The sequence below is a fragment of the Geotrypetes seraphini genome, chromosome 2 (assembly GCF_902459505.1).
Source record: "Geotrypetes seraphini chromosome 2, aGeoSer1.1, whole genome shotgun sequence".
Classification (NCBI taxonomy): Eukaryota; Metazoa; Chordata; class Amphibia; order Gymnophiona; family Dermophiidae; genus Geotrypetes; species Geotrypetes seraphini.
The window spans coordinates 80,819,971-80,835,871 of NC_047085.1; the positions used below are offsets into that span (position 1 = coordinate 80,819,971).

Sequence of the window (15,901 nt, forward strand, 5' to 3'; positions counted from 1 at the left end):
TCAGGTAACTCACTTTTAGTTACTCCTGAAATAGATATGAGTTAGATCCAAACAAACAAATAATAATTAAAAATTCTAAAGGTGTGCACCTATCTACCTATGGGCACTTGATGGACATATATTCTATAAAGGAAATTAGGCACCTACCTTTCTTTATAGAATACTAGTGTAACTGAGTATATGCACAGGTATGCGCTTAGGCATGAGTGTGTGCATCTATATTCCAGAGAAAGACACATAATTTATACTGTTCTAGAATTTATGATATAAATTGGCAACCTGCCTATACATCTCTGGCTCACTGAAAACATTCCCACAACATACCCCGTTTGGAAACTGTGCAAGCTGCCAATTTACAAGTGTAAAATAGTTATCAACATGCATAGGGGGCTTACATGTATAAAAACCTTTAATTAAACCTATAAAATCTAAAACAACTTCCAGAATATCCTAAAGCACAACAGTGGGAATAGAATTCAATTTTTTTTTTTAATGTATATATAGAAACTGCAACGCTCTATCATTATTTCACTGTATTGTCTAGAATTTTGTTCAGGAAATACATAACTCCTGCACATTCACATTTCAATGTACTTCAAATTCTAGATGGATAGATGGAGTTATTTATGTTTATATACAGGTTTTTTTTCCTAATACAAAATTGTACATGCTATCTCCTCCTCCCTTCTCTCTGCATAGAACCATACTGAGAAAATTCTAGTGTACCTTTCTTGACGAGTTTGTTCCTCTGTGGTTTCCATGGCACACTCCAGGGAGTTCTGCAGAGACTGTAGTTGATTTAATGTTTCCTTCAATAAAAATCGAGTCACGAACTGTTCCAAGTTAGAAGCTTCTTGATAGTCCTATAGATTAGAGAGAGAATTGGTGTAAATTAGGATCAAATAACTTTAGCAACATGAAAAGAACCCATCAAAATGGCTGTGCACAGCCAGTGGCGTACCTAGCATATGTGACACCTGGGGCCCATCATTTTTTGGCACCCCCCCATCTGTACGAAAAACATGATTTTTAGTAACAAGCCACATGTCACACATGAGTACCTAGGAAAAGGCAGCATCTTACATACTGCAGTGAGCAGTACATCAATACACCCACTGTAAAACTAAACAAGCCAGACTAGTACAGATAAATCCTACACCGTCAATCTTTCGAACACACAGAACACAGAAAACACCTTCGCCTAGTATGGAATATGTCATCACAAACTAACCCCTCCCCCTTTTACAAAACTGTAGTGTGGATTTTAGCCACGGTGGTAACAGCTCTGACGCTCATAGAATTCTGAACATCAGAGCTGCTACCATCATGGCTGGCGTTAAAAAATGCTCCACAGTTTTGTAAAAGGGGGGATAAAATAGAAATACATAGACAAAGGTTAAATTGAACCAGCAAGAAGCTGGACTCTGCATATAATGCAACACCACAGAAACAGTGACACATGTCTCCTAAAGCAATAAATAAATAGAAAATTTTTGTTCTACCTTTGTCTTCTCTGTTTCTGCTTTCCTCATCTTCTTATTACTCTCTTCCTTCCATCCACTGTCTCTCTTCTTTCTGCATCTTCCATTTGCTCTGTTACTGTGCCTCTCCCTTTCTCCCTCCTTCCAAATTGGTCTGGCACCCATCTTCTTCCCTCCGCTCCTCCCATAGTCTGGCATCTCTGTCTTCTTCCCTGCCAGCGTCTTCTCCCAACTCTCTCTTCCCAATTTCCCTTCAGCGTCTTCTCCCCACTCTCTCTTCCCCATTTTCCTGCAGCATCTTCTCCCCACTCTCTGTTCCTCATTTCCCTTCAGCATCTTCTTCCCACACTGTCTTCCCCAGGTGCTTTCAGCGTCCATCTCCCCCTCTGTTTTACCCTGTTTTCCTCTCTACCCACCTTTTCTCCCTTTCTCCCTCCCTGCCCCTTACCTTCGTGGCGTTTTCTCCCCCCCCCCCGGCTCGAACAACAGGCCTGGTCCGACAAACCTCCATGCCATGTGGCCGGCGATGTCTAAACTGCCTTCTTACAGCAGCCGGAGTGTTGTAGTTGCATATGGCTGCCGTAAAGGGCGTCTGTGATGCAACTTCCGGTTGCGTCAGAGATGACCTTTACGGCAGAAATACACAGCTTCAACGCTCTAGCTCAGGGGTGCCCACAGTTTTTGGGCTTGCGAGCTACTTTTAAAATGACCAAGTCAAAATGATCTATCAACAATAAAATTTAAAAAAAACCACAAAGCACACTGTACGCTGAGAAAAAGCACAGTTACTTACCGTAACAGGTGTTATCCAGGGACAGCAGGCAGATATTCTTGACTGATGGGTGACGGCACCGATGGAGCCCCGGTACGGACAATTTTAGAGTGATTGCACTCTAAGAACTTGGAAAGTTCTGGTAGGCCGCACCGCGCACGCGCGAGTGCCTTCCCGCCCGACAGAGGCGCACGGTCCCCAGTTTCTTAGTTTCCGTGATTGCTCCGAGGTGGCCCAGGCAACATTGGTTCTCCCTTCTACTTCAACTCAGTTCCAGGGAACCTTTTCTTCTTCCACTATTTCCTTCTCTGCTTACACAGCATCAGGAAACCCTTCTACATCCCAACCTCCAGTCTCTGCACCTGACAGCTTGGTATCTCTCGGGCTGACTTCGAATGATTCGCTTTTGTCTCAGCCTGTTCGTTCAATTCTGGATGCCTCCAGGAAACTGGCCACTCTACAATGTTACCATCAGAAGTGGACACGTTTTTCTTCCTGGTGTCTTCTTCATCATCATGATCCCACTTCCCTTGCAGTGGGTTGGATGGCAGGAATGCTCTCATGAGGACTGTGTCCAGCACCGCTCCAATGAATTGAAGTCTCTGAGTGGGGATGAGATGAGATTTGGGTAGATTGATCTCGAACCCCAGAAGCTGTAGAAACAGGATGGTTTGGTTGGTGGCCAGGAGCACTGTTTGAGATGAATTGGCCTTGATTAACCAATCGTTCAGATAAGGAAAGACTTGAAGGTGGTGAGAGCGTAGAAAGGCAGCCACCACAATCAGACATTTGGTGAACACTCTTGGAGAGGAGGCAAGACCGAAGGGCAGCACCTTGAGAAAATGTTAATTATCATTCCTATTCTGGGGTTTTTTCAAAGAGGTCAAGACAGATGACTCTATGCACTGTCACCTCAGTAACAACCATACAAAAATAGACAAATACCCCCCTCCCTTTTTACTAAAGCACAATAGCAGTTTTTAACGCAGGGAGCTGCGCTGAATGCCCAGGGCTGCTCTCAACACTCATAGGCTCCCTGCGCTAAAAACCGCTATTGTGGTTTAGTAAAAGGGGGGCCATAGTACAAAATATAGACAGCAGATATAAATTCAGACACATTTTGATCACTAAATTTAAAATAAAATCATTTTTTCTACCTTGTTGTCTGGTGATTTCATGAGTCTCTGGTTGCACTTTCTTCTTCTGACTGTGCATCAAATCTTTCTTCCCTTCTTTCAGCCTGTATGCTTCCTCTCCTCCAGACCTCATTCCCTCCCACAACTTTTTCTTTCTCTCTCCCTGCCCTTTATTTCTCCCTGCCTCCCTTTCTTTTTCTCTGTTTCCCTTCTTTCCTTCTGTCTCCCTGCCTGCCCCCTTTCGTTCTTTCTCCCTGCCCTCCCCCAAGCCATTGCAGCCTCCATCAAGGAACAGCCCCCCAAGTCACTGCCATCAGATAACATGCCACAAAGCCGCTGCCGCCCCAAGCTCTCCTTCCCTGCGTCGGGCCGATCAGCATTTCTCTCTCCGATGTCAATTCTGCCGTCGGAGAGGAAGTTCCGCCCAGCTAGGCAGCAATTGGCTGGCCCAAACTTCCTCTCCGATGGCAGAATTGACGTTGGGGAGAGGCAGGCTGATCGGCCCAGTAGAATTTTCTGGACCTGGCCAGCTGTGCAACCCCCCTAAGGCTGCACCCGAGGCGGACTGCCCCCCTCTGCCCCCCCTTGGTATGCCACTGTGCACAGCTACTTTCCTGTAATAGGTGCTTCCAAGGACAGCAGGCAGATATTCTTACACGTGGGTGACATCATTCAGTGGAGCCCTGATGCGGATGGTCCAAGTGCATTGTAACTTTTAAGAGCTCTGGGACCACATTGGTGCTCATAAGCGTCCCTACTTTGCAGCAGTCCCAAGCTAAAAAATCACCAAAAGGAGGTGAGTGGATCATGAGAATATCTGCCTGATGTCCTTGGATAACACATGTTATAGGAAGATAACTGTGTTTTATCCTAGGACAAGCAGGCAGACCTTCTCATGTGTGGGACTACCTAGCTGCCAGTATCATGCCTCTGAGAAGAGGGTTGTGCAAATGCACCATGAGCCTGTCAAAACAAAGAGAGCTGGAGGGACAACGGCTTTAAAGTAGATAATAAGTTCGGTAGGACAGCCTGGCCAAATCTACTGTCTTGGCTGTCTTGCAAATTTCCTCAATGGGGGTTGGAATATAGATGAGCCACAGTGGCAGCCATTGCCCAGAGTTTATGTACAGTGACACAGCCTTCCAGGGCAAGCTGTACTGGGCATAGACAAAGGAGATACAATCCTCTAGCTATGTAGATATGGTCCTTTTGGAGAACAGGGCTCCCAGTCTGGGTCAAACATGAGGAACAGCTGAGTGGAGATTCTGTGAGGTTTGGTTCAAACTAGGTAGTAGGCAAGAGCTCATTTGTAGTCCAAGGGGGTGCTGCATCCCCTTAGGTGAGAGTGCAGCTTAGGAAAAAAAGACTGAGAGCACAATGGCCTGGTTGAGATGGAAGTCCCAGCAAATTGAATTCTCCTCTAAGATACTGAGAATTCTATTGAACTCTTCTCTTTCATTCAAAGATCAAGTTAACCATTTAGTAAGGAAATGTTTCTTTAACCTAAGAAAGCTGAAGAAAGTCAGATATTGTTTAATCAGCAACATTTTACAGTATTGGTGCAGGCTGTCATACAAGCACAATTGGATTACTGTAATTCTATCTATATATGTTCGGTGATGTTGGGGGGGAGGGGTTCCAGCAGGAAGGATTGAGCATCCCTCCTTCTAGTCGTCTTCAAGTTGGGGGGGATGGGTTACCGCGGCCGCTAAACTTATCGCGACAGGGAGATCCCTTGCCACAATAAGTTCAACAGCTGTGTCTGCTTGAAATGTAGACCAACATTTTGCTGGCCTCTATTGTAGGTGCCTACTGCAGGCCTAGGGCAGCTTGTAGAGACGCCTAGGCCTGCATAAGGCAAGCATAGGCGGGCCTATACGCCTCCCTAGGCTCCCGGAGGCACCTACAATATAAGCAGCCTGCCTCTGGATGTTTTTTAAAATAAAAAATGTGCATTCCCGATTTGCTGGTTAGGCAGCAGTTGACCGCCTATAATCGGGACGCCACTTACAGAATTTGGCCCATAGTCTTTATCTGCCTTCATTTTTCTAGGCTTCTATTAAATATGGTTGGAACTCTGTGAAAGCTGAGCATGCTTATTAATGATTGAGAAAGCACCATTACAGTATAGTACAATGTGTAACACAGCTGGACTACTGCAATATTGTTTATCTAAGTATCCCAAAGAAAACAGTACGAAAATTAAGAATAGTACAGAACACGGTAGTTCACTTGATATTCGGATTGAGGAAAAACGACCACATTAGCCCCTACTACAGAAGGTTACACTGGTTGCCAATGGAGGCGTGAATAATGTTTAAGTTTGCTTGTATTTGTTTCAAGCAGGCCTGGGGACTAGCGCCTTCCTATCTTCTACCACATTTCATACTACACAACTCCACACGGTTAACCAGAAACTGTAACATATTTGCATACCCAAAGATCATCAGCTGTAAATACAAATCCTTTTTGGACAGATCTTTCATGTTTCAAGCAAGCAAATAGCAGTCCTGGCTAGGTAACCTATGGCGCATTTCGGAGAGTAATCAAAACTGTACTATTTGACAGATTCATCTCCAAAACAGAAGCCACACTAAATTCATAAATTTATATTTTCCGTTTGTCTATTTCTTGTGTAATATGTTGTACCCTCACTTTTTGTATTCTTTAATTTGCTGATTGTCCAGCACTCTTCGATGTGAACCGCCTAGAAGTCATCTGACTATGGCGTTATAGAAGAATAAAATTATTATTATTAAAGTTATTATTATATAACTATAGTACAACTTGAAGAGAAGCACCGAGATACAGACTAGATTTTGGCAAAGGTAGCTACTTAGGACATCAAATGTTAAAGCCACAAAATAGCCAGACCAAAGAGGAGCTTAATCTTGAGGGGTGCTCCTGTAGCACGATTGCCCTCTGCTCCTCTTCTGGCTCTCCAAACTTTCAGATTTCTGACAGTGCTCCCAATTCCAGGAATCCTTGCTCTGTAGAATCTGCTGTCTGGTTTTCCTATGGACTTGTATTTGATTGGCACTTATGAGTTCCAAGCTAATTCAAATACAGCATGTCAATGAATCATTCCTGCAATCCTGCTGTTCAAGGCACACAGGTTTCAAAATCATCACTGTGTGTCACAGTTCTTCTCATATGGACTTTTTAAACATCTGCAAGGTACTGAAGAATTATTGTCAACAAATAGGTGACAGGATAACGGTAATGCCAATAACCACTCTGTCTTTGCATTTTATTCTTTCAAACTTCAGAACAGGCTATAAAGTTATGAAGCAGCAGTACAGGAAGTCTTTGTCCTGCTGCAACCTGCTGTTTTATTGAGATTATCCCACAATTTAGATTATAGCTTGAAAATTGTGCACAATGAAGTCCTAGAGCCATTATTAATTAAGTCTATTAAAAATAATATAATCTATCAATTAAGATGTCATCAAGTAAATGACCTGCACAGCTATAATCTCTAACTTAAAAATCGCTAAACAGGCTCCATTTATATATGAGCCCACTCACTTCCTTGCGTTGTGCATCTTTTTCTCTTAAACTTTTCCACATTGGGTATTTTTATAATTTCAAGCTGGTCAGCTGAATGTAACAGTGAGAAAAAAGTATCAATCTATAACAGTGTGTTAACCCTTTCGGCTGCTTTTCATAACTTGATGTTCAACGAGAGCAACGGTGCCAGGTAATGAGCATTTGGAGATGCAGATCTTCCACAAGAGCCAGAGAAACACATGTTGCTTCTGAGCAACAATGCCAAATAAAGGGCTACGGTTAACACAGCATTATTTTAAACTTGCATTAATTTATGCTATGCTCCCCATCTGTTGTGCATTAGCTTGCATGAACCTTAATCTTTGTCTATTTATTTATTTCAGGGGTGTCCAATGTCGGTCCTCGAGGGCCGCAGTCCAGTCGGGTTTTCAGGATTTCCTCAATGAATATGCATGAAATCTATTTGCATGCACTGCTTTCAATGCATATTCATTGGGGAAATCCTGAAAACCCGACTGGATTGCGGCCCTCGAGGACCGACATTGGACACCCCTGATTTATTTGTTTTATCCAAATTGTTTTTTTATTTTGCCAACCTATTTTGTTCTCTGCAGATCACAATAAAACATATGAAAGAATGAAAAACACTAACCCCCTCTTTTACAAAAGCCGGCAGTGTGGGCCAGTGCGGTAAATGCTCCGATGCCCATAGGAATATAATGGGCATTGGAGCTTTTGCTGTGCGGCACTCGTCTGCACGCCTTTGTAAAAGGGGACCTAAAAGATTAGGTGAAAATAATAAAGTACTAATTTGTATTGGTATTTGTAATTATTTATTTATACTCTGCCTTTCTCAAAGCGAATCACAATGAAGGAAATATTATACCCAAGGAAATCTCATGGAAGTGCCAACTAAGAAACATTGAGAATTGAGAGCGAACAGAGCGAACAGAAATCATTTGCGGTCATGAGAAACCTAAGGCAAGTTCAAAAATTCTTAGACAGAAAACAATTCCAGCTCAAGCTCCAGTCCCTAGTCCTAGGACTCCTTGACTACTGCAACATCCTATATCTCCCCTGTCCCGCAACAATGTTAAAACAACTACAAACAGTTCAAAACACAGCCCTGAGACTAATCTATTCACTAAGAAAACACGACCATATCACCTTGACTCACACTGGCTCCCAATTCAAGCAAGAATACTATTTAAATTCTACTATCTATTATTTAAATCCATAAATAGTGACAGTCCAGCTTACTTGAACAACCCTCTAATCCAAACTACCACAACCAGACACAGGAGAACCCAGACACCATTCACATACCTTCCAATCAGAGACATCAAATGGAAAAAAACTGTACGATGGCCTTCTAGCCACACAAGCAGCAAAACTAGACCACCAACTCTCTAATCTACTAATCGCGACCCCAGACTACAAAACTTTCAGAAAAGAAATAAAAACCTTGCTATTCAAGAAATCCATGAAGACTAACTAACACCATATGAAACATTTCAATCGTCTGAAGCAACCCGCTCTACGCTGGACATGTCCAGAAATCCTCTTCTGCAATTCTGAAATCCTTTTCTGAACCGCAAGGTAATGGCAGAATAAAAATCACTAATGTAATGTAATCTAGCACTCTGTGCTTATAAATAGGCAAGCAGACCTACCCTCGATAGTGAAGGTGTACTCTAATAGTTGCAACATCAGGCTGAGAACTGATTTGAAAGAGTTCAAATTCCACTTGTGATCTTGGGCAAGTCATTTAACTCTCTATTGCTTCAGGTACAGACTTTGAAGCACTTTTACTAAAGGGCATTAAGTCCTAACACATGGCTAGTGCCACAAAAACAGGCCACTGCAAAACACACTAAAGCATTTTGTGATATTTTGCCTGTTAGTGTGCATTAGCCCACGCATTTGTTATTTTTCAAAAATCATTTTTCAGGGGGGCGTCACGTGACTGCTTACAAGATGGCTGCTTAGTGTTTTCTCTCCGCTCCAGCCCACACTATAAATTTCTTTTTCAGCCCCTTACCGAGATATTTCAGGTCAGTGCTATACTTTTCTGTTACCAGTAATGGCGTCTAAGTCACCCAAAACTGCAGAATATCCTCAAATCGACACTACGCTGTCACATAACGCATTGAAGAGATCCAAGCCCCCGTCTCCAGACAAGGCCGGCTCTTCTAAAGATCATGGAGATTCCATCTCAGCAGATTTACAAATACTGAGAGGCCTCATGCGGGAAAACCTAGCAGCTACCGCCGACAAATCAGAAATAAGTAATACTATGCTACAGCTGAAACAGCATAGTACGCGCATTGATCTCACTGAAGAAAGGCTGTCAGCACATGACACCCGGTTTCTAGATGTTCAGCGGGGCCTAAACAAAATGTCTGTTTTGCAGCGTGATATTGAAGACCTATCGAACAGAATGCGCTGCAATAATGTGCGCATAATCGGGCTCTGTGAGGAGGCTGAGGGGAAAGATATTATCTCATACCTGCACAATTTTATTCCGGAGTTTCTGAAAATAAAATTCAACCCCCCCCTTTGAAATTGAGTGTGCGCACAGAGTACCCTCGGGCCCTCCATCCCCATCAAGACCGCCAAGACTGATCGTTCTAAAAGTCCTGAGGTACCCGCAAGCATTACTAATTCTACAAGCTGCCAAATCCCAACCCTCATTACTTTTGGATGGTAAGAGGGTACTATTTGTTCCTGACCTCTCGAAATCCTCTGCACAAAAAAGAAAATTTTTCCTCTCCATGCGCCCTCAATTAAAAAGCATTGGCATACAATATGGCTTGTTCTACCCAGCCAGAATGCGGATTACATATCGCAATACCACGAAGAACTTTGATGAACCAGTTGATTTACAGAAATACCTAGAAGACAACGCCAGTGAAATGACCTGAAACACCAGATTCTGTGCACCAGATTCAAGACTCTTGCTTGTTCCAATGGGATGGAGAGGGTTTTGCTGGGCACATCTTGTCAGCATGCGACCCCATGGTTGGTTCATTGTTTTTTGTTCAGTATTCTTTCATATCAGCATGAATACCTGATTTTTTAAACTTTTTTTTTCCTTTTTCTTTTCAAGTTTGTACCCATAAATTATGGAGCTCTATCTACTCTTTTGCATATCTTTTACTGCACAACTGTGACTGACGCTGCTGTCTCTTCTGCTGTGGATACAGTAAGAAATCACCTTCATGGCTTTGCTGACTTACTCCTTACCTATTTCTTTTAAATGATTAATATAACCAGTGGCGTACCTAGGGGGGGGCGGGGGGGGTGGGCCGCCCCGGGTACCAGCCCTAAGGGGGTGTTCCCGGCCTTGCCGTTCAGTCCCCCGCCACCCCCGAAGGACCGCTCGCCCCCCTGGCCTCCCCGCACCACCTATGAACAGCCGCAGCAGGATCGCGAAGTCAGCGTCAGCATCCCTGCGCTGCTTCCTACGACGCGATCCCGCCCCTCCTCTGACGTCAGAGGAGGGGCGGGACCGTGGCGCAGGAAGCAGCAGGGATCGCTGACGCTGACTTCGCGATCCTGCTGCGGCTGTTCATAGGTGGTGCGGGGAGGCCAGGGGGGCGAGCGGTCCTTCGGGGGTGGCGGGGGACTGAACGGCAAGGCCGGGAACACCCCCTTAGGGCTGGTACCCGACGCTGACTTCGCGATCCTGCTGCGGCTGTTCATAGGTGGTGCGGGGAGGCCAGGGGGGCGAGCGGTCCTTCGGGGTGGGTTGGGGCATCAGGCCTTCAGGGTGGGGCGGGCGGGCAGGCAAGCAGGCTTTCAAGGGGGAGGGGGTGACAGGCAGGCAGGCAGGCCTTCAAGGGGGGACAGGCCTTCGGGGGGGGGGTGCAGACATTCAAGGGGTGCAGGCCTTCAAGGGGGGCAGGCAGGCCTTCAGGGGGGTGCAGACCTTCGGGGGGGGGTGTAGGCCTTTGGGGGGGTGCAGACCTTCAAGGGGGTGCAGGCCTTCAAGGGGGGAAAGGCAGGCAGGCCTTCAAGGGGGGGTGCAGGCCTTCAAGGGGGGGTGCAGGCCTTCAAGGGGGGTGCAGGCCTTCAAGGGGGGAAAGGCAGGCAGGCCTTCAAGGGGGGGACAGGCCTACAAGGGGGGGGGCCAGGCCTACAAGGGGGGGGACAGGCCTACAAGGGGGGGGACAGGCCTTCAAGGGGGGGTGCAGGCCTTCAAGGGGGGGTGCAGGCCTTCAAGGGGGGTGCAGGCCTTCAAGGGGGAGACAGGCCTTCAAGGGGGGGAAAGGCAGGCAGGCAGGCCTTAAAGGGGGGACAGGCCTACAAGGGGGTGGGACAGGCCTTCAAGGGGGGGACAGGCCTTCGGGGGGGGTGCAGACCTTCAAGGGAGTGCAGGCCTTCGGGGGGGGGGTGCAGTCCTTCAGGGGTGGGGTTTAGGCCTTCAGAGGGGGACAGACCTTCGGGTGGGGGGTAAAGTCCTTCGGGGGGGGGCAGGTCTTCAGGGGTGGGGTGTAGCCCTTCGGAGGGGGGACAGACCTTCGGGGGAGGGGGGTCCTGGTGTAAAAGTACACAGAGGGAGAGAGGGAAGGGGGGGTTCAAAGATACATGCATATGCCAGACTTTGGGGGTTAGAAATAATGGGTCTAAAAACAGAGGAGTGGGAGAGAGATGGTGCATAATGGGATTTAGGGAGGGAAGGAACAGAAAGGGAGAGAACTTGGAAACAGGGGATGGTGTGGAGGGGGGATAGAGATACTGGATAGGAGGATAGTTGGGAACAGAAAGGGAGAGATGGTGGATCCTGGGGTGGTGGGGAGTTGAGAAAAGGTGAATCTGTGGATGGAGACAAAAAAAAAGGAAAGATGCCAGATCTCCGGGAGAGGGAAGGGAAACGGAAGGGGAGAACAGAGATAGCAGACGGATGGTTAGCACGGAGAAAGGAGACCCTGGCAAGCAAGACAACAAGAGCCTGGGACCAACAAGATTTGAATATTGATCAGAGAACAAAAGGTAGAAAAAATAATTTTATTTTCTGTTTTGTGATTACAATATGTTAGATTTGAAAAGTGTACATGAGACAGCTTGAAATGGGAACTTTTCTATTTTTGTGAATGGCAAGGCTGAGTTCAGTTAAAATATATGCTTTATAAGAAAATATAATAATGTGTTTTATAAAGTTTATAAGCATTGCTGGCATACTCGGTGAGGTGTTCCTAGTGTTGGTGGTGGTGGTAGCATGTCAGTGTGTTGAGAGGAAGAGGTAGTCTGGGAAATTCTGCTGAGCAAACTCTGGGCCCATTTCCACCCCCAGTTAGTCCACTCCACTCAACTGGTTCACACACTGAGTGGGTCTTTGGGTGTTATTTCTGGGTAGTTGTTTTAGAATCTCTTCCAGTGGTTTGTCAGTATCTCCTTCTGGTCCAAGGAAGGAAACTTTGTCAACCTTAGCATTGACCTTCAGAATATGTTTGTAACAGCGCTGCTTGTGTGGCATTAGGCTATGTAGTGATCGAAAGAAAAAAACAGACCTTTGCACATTTTTGCACTATATGGTGGGTGTATGAGGAGATTCATTTCCTGCACAGTTAAGTCCATTTTTTCTACTGAATAATAGTATAGGTACAATGAAAGTAAATAGCAAAAATGTTTGAGTAGATAATTAAGGAAATCTTTTTCATATTGCTTGCTTATGGACTGGGAAAAAAGACTGTTCAAGCAAATGTCTCCAGAGCTGCTTTAATGGAAAAATGTGATTTTTTTTTTTTAAGTACTTTGTGAAATTTATTGTTGTTGTGAAATTTATTGTTATACTTTGTTTAAACTTAAAAAGCGGTGTCATTAACAGTGAATCTAATCGAAAAATCGATTCAACAGGGTGAATCGGATCGAATGAAATATTTTTCTCTGAATCGGGCAGCACTATTGGCTACCATGAGAATGGGCTACTGGGCATGATGGACCATTGGTGTGACCCAGTTAGGCTATTCTTATGTTATGTTCTCATCTGTAGGGGCCTTTGTTTTCACTTCTTATTTTAATGTATTTTTTTCCTGGGAACTTATCAGTGTTTTTTTATAATGGGAACAAAAATGGAAGAGAATTAATGTGTGTGGAATGGGGGGGGGTAACTAATTTCTTCAGCTAAATAATTCAATCCACTTCAAACAGACATAGGAGAACTCACGCACCATTCACACACCCTCCAACCAAAAACGTCAAAAGAAAAAAACTGTTCGACAACCTCCTAGCCATTCGAGCTGCAACACTTGACCCCCAACTCTACAACCTATTGACCTCGACCACAAACTACAAAACCTTAAAAAAAGAAATAAAAACCCTTCTATTCAAAAAACACATAAAACCAAACTAACATAATCAGAACTGTCCCAAGCATCACCTGCAACTACTCCATATGTACTTCTGATGTCATGACAATTCAGACATAATTTATGTTATGTTATGTTTGGAATAATGGTTACATAAATGAGGTTCAATAAAAGAAAATTTTCTGTGGGAGCATTTGTTGGAACTTCTGTTATCCTGATTTCTTCTATCTGTGGGCTTTCTTTAGCTAACCTACTTATCTGGGGCTTTCCACTTCTGCAGCTGCCCTTTTCACGGTCCACTTTGCGCTTGCACTCTCTGGGGAGGGGGGGTTGGGTCTGGGCTTGGTGGGGTAGGTGTGTCTGGTAGTTTTGTCTGGGTGGTGGCTGGGTGTTTCTTGGGTGCTTGTTGTGCGGATTGGTGTGTCTGGTGAGCGGTCTGGGTGTTGTTGCTTGTGGGGGTTTTTTTCATTATAAAATATGGCTGAGGGTCTAGTCCGGCTTATTATTCTTGTGGGTTCTGGGGTGGGATTTGTTTGCTTGCCCCAAGTTTTGGCCTTTTGTTGTGTATTGCTATGCCTCTCATTGGCAATTTTCTCTTGGGAGAGGCTTGTTCATGCTTGTTGTTGCTGTTACTCTCATTCTGTGTTCTTTTTGATAATGTATAAGTTTCTGTACAGACCATGGTTGCTTGTCTGGACCTTTTGCCATTCTCAATAAAAATACTTTGGAAAAAAAAAAAAAAAAAAAAAAAAGAAAATTTTCACTGCCTGTTTCTATTCTGACCATTTATTCCATTTCATGGTTATTGCAAAAAAAAAAAAAATTTTACATGAGGGGGGGGGGGTGTCAAAAAATGATGGGCCCCGGGTGCCACATACCCTAGGTACGCCACTGAATATAACCCTTCCGGATTCTCTCTCCTCTGCTCAAATAGTCGTGCTGTTGAAGCCTAATAGGGATGCTGCCCTTTCTTCTTCTTACCGTCCTATCTCGCTGTTGAATGTGGAGGCCAAGATGTTTGCCAAGGTTTTGGCTAATCGATTGGCTTGTGTTCTTCCTGATTTGATTGCTTCCCCTCAGGTGGGATTTGTGCAGGGGCGTACTAGTGTGAAAAACATTAGATCCATACTGGCTTCTTTGGAATTTGTGGAGAGGACCCGTCTACCTTCCCTATTGGTCAGCTTTGATGCGGAAAAAGCCTTTGACCGTGTTTCTTGGAACTTTTTATTTGAGGTTTTAACTCGGTATGGCATAACAGGGTTTTTTCAGGATGCGGTTCGGGTGCTTTATCATTCCCCTACTGCCTTCGTTTGGGTCAATGGACATAGTTCTCCTCTGTTCCCTATCCGTCGTGGTACGCGTCAGGGATGTCCCCTTTCTCCATTGCTCTTTGCTCTGTCGTTAGACCCTTTGATCCGTGATATTCAGCTTAATAGAGCTATTTCAGGTATTCGAATTGGTTCTTCCGAATTCAAGATCTCGGCTTTTGCGGATGATCTCTTGGTTCATATTTCAGATCCCATTGTATCTCTTTCCAATCTGATGGCCACTTTTCAGGAATATGGAGATTATTCTGGTTTTAAGCTTAATCTTGACAAATCTTTAGCGTTGGCCACGTCCTCGTCGTTACGGGACTCTTGGCCTGGGCCCTTCCCGCTCCAATGGGCTTCCTCTTCGTTTCGTTACTTAGGGATCTTGTTGACGCCTTGTACTTCGGCGTTATATCGCGTCAACATTGATTCTTTGTTCTGTTCCTCGACTGCGTATTTTGCTCGTTGGTCTCCTCTTCCACTGTCTTTATTAGGCAGGATCCATTTGTTTAACATGATCCTTTTTCCAAAATGGCTTTATACTTTGCAGTTACTTCCTTTGTGGCTTTTGAAACGGGATATTACTAAATTGCATTCTATGCTTTCTAGATTCTGCTGGGGGGGTCGACGACCACGGGTGGCGTTGTGTTACCTGTTTGGCTCGTGGGGAGGCGGGGGACTGGGGTTACCGCAGCTCCGGTTATACAATGCGGCCTGTTTGTTGCGTTACCTGGGGGAGTGGCTTTCGGATCGCCAGGATTTTACTCCAAAACCATATGAGAAGGATTTTTTTGCCCCTTGGCATATTTTGTCCTTGGTGCAGTCGCCTCGTTCTGCCTTACCGGTGCCACTTAGGGGAAGTGTGTTGTTACACTCTCTACGCGTCATCTGGTCTTATGTATTGAATTCTTGGAATGGTACTCCCTCGACTACTAGATACTTACCTATTCAGGGGAATCTGCAATTCAGCCCTGGTAGTGAGAATGCTTGTTTTCGTAAACTGGCCTCTCGGGATTATACGCTGCTCGCTCATGTTCTCCAGGCTGATGGCTCTTTAATGTCCTGGGATGTTCTAGTCCGGTCTGGAATTTTTTCTGCGGGTGACTTTTTTGCGTTTCGGCAACTTCATCATTATATTCGATCTCTCCCCCGAGCCGCTTTGGCGTTTCCTATTGAGGACAGATTTGCGACACTACTGGATCCCTATTTGGAGACTGGGTTTACGGTTTCAGGTCTTTATAAAGATCTCCAGCGTTGGTTAGGTCCGGCTGATCGTGCTGCACTCCAAGCTCGTTGGTGTCAAGATTTGGGGATGGCTCAGGACGCTTTGGATCTCCCTTCCTTAATTTCCAGAATTCCAGGAGTGTCTGTTAATGCAGAT

At 45.0% G+C, this 15,901-nt stretch overlaps 1 protein-coding gene across 7 annotated transcripts in view; it reads right to left on the reverse strand.

The window, feature by feature from the left end:
• Window positions 1–15,901, reverse strand: part of NECAB1 (N-terminal EF-hand calcium binding protein 1) — a 319,716-nt gene that overhangs the window by 73,128 nt on the left and 230,687 nt on the right. For all 7 annotated transcript variants that reach the window (XR_004538301.1, XR_004538300.1, XR_004538299.1 and 4 more), the window contains one exon: window positions 727–863. Coding sequence is in view for 1 of the 7 variants with exons in the window: in XM_033933237.1 (XP_033789128.1) it covers window positions 727–863 (137 nt within the window). In the remaining 6 variants the exon portion in view is untranslated. The remainder of the gene's footprint in view (window positions 1–726; window positions 864–15,901) is intronic.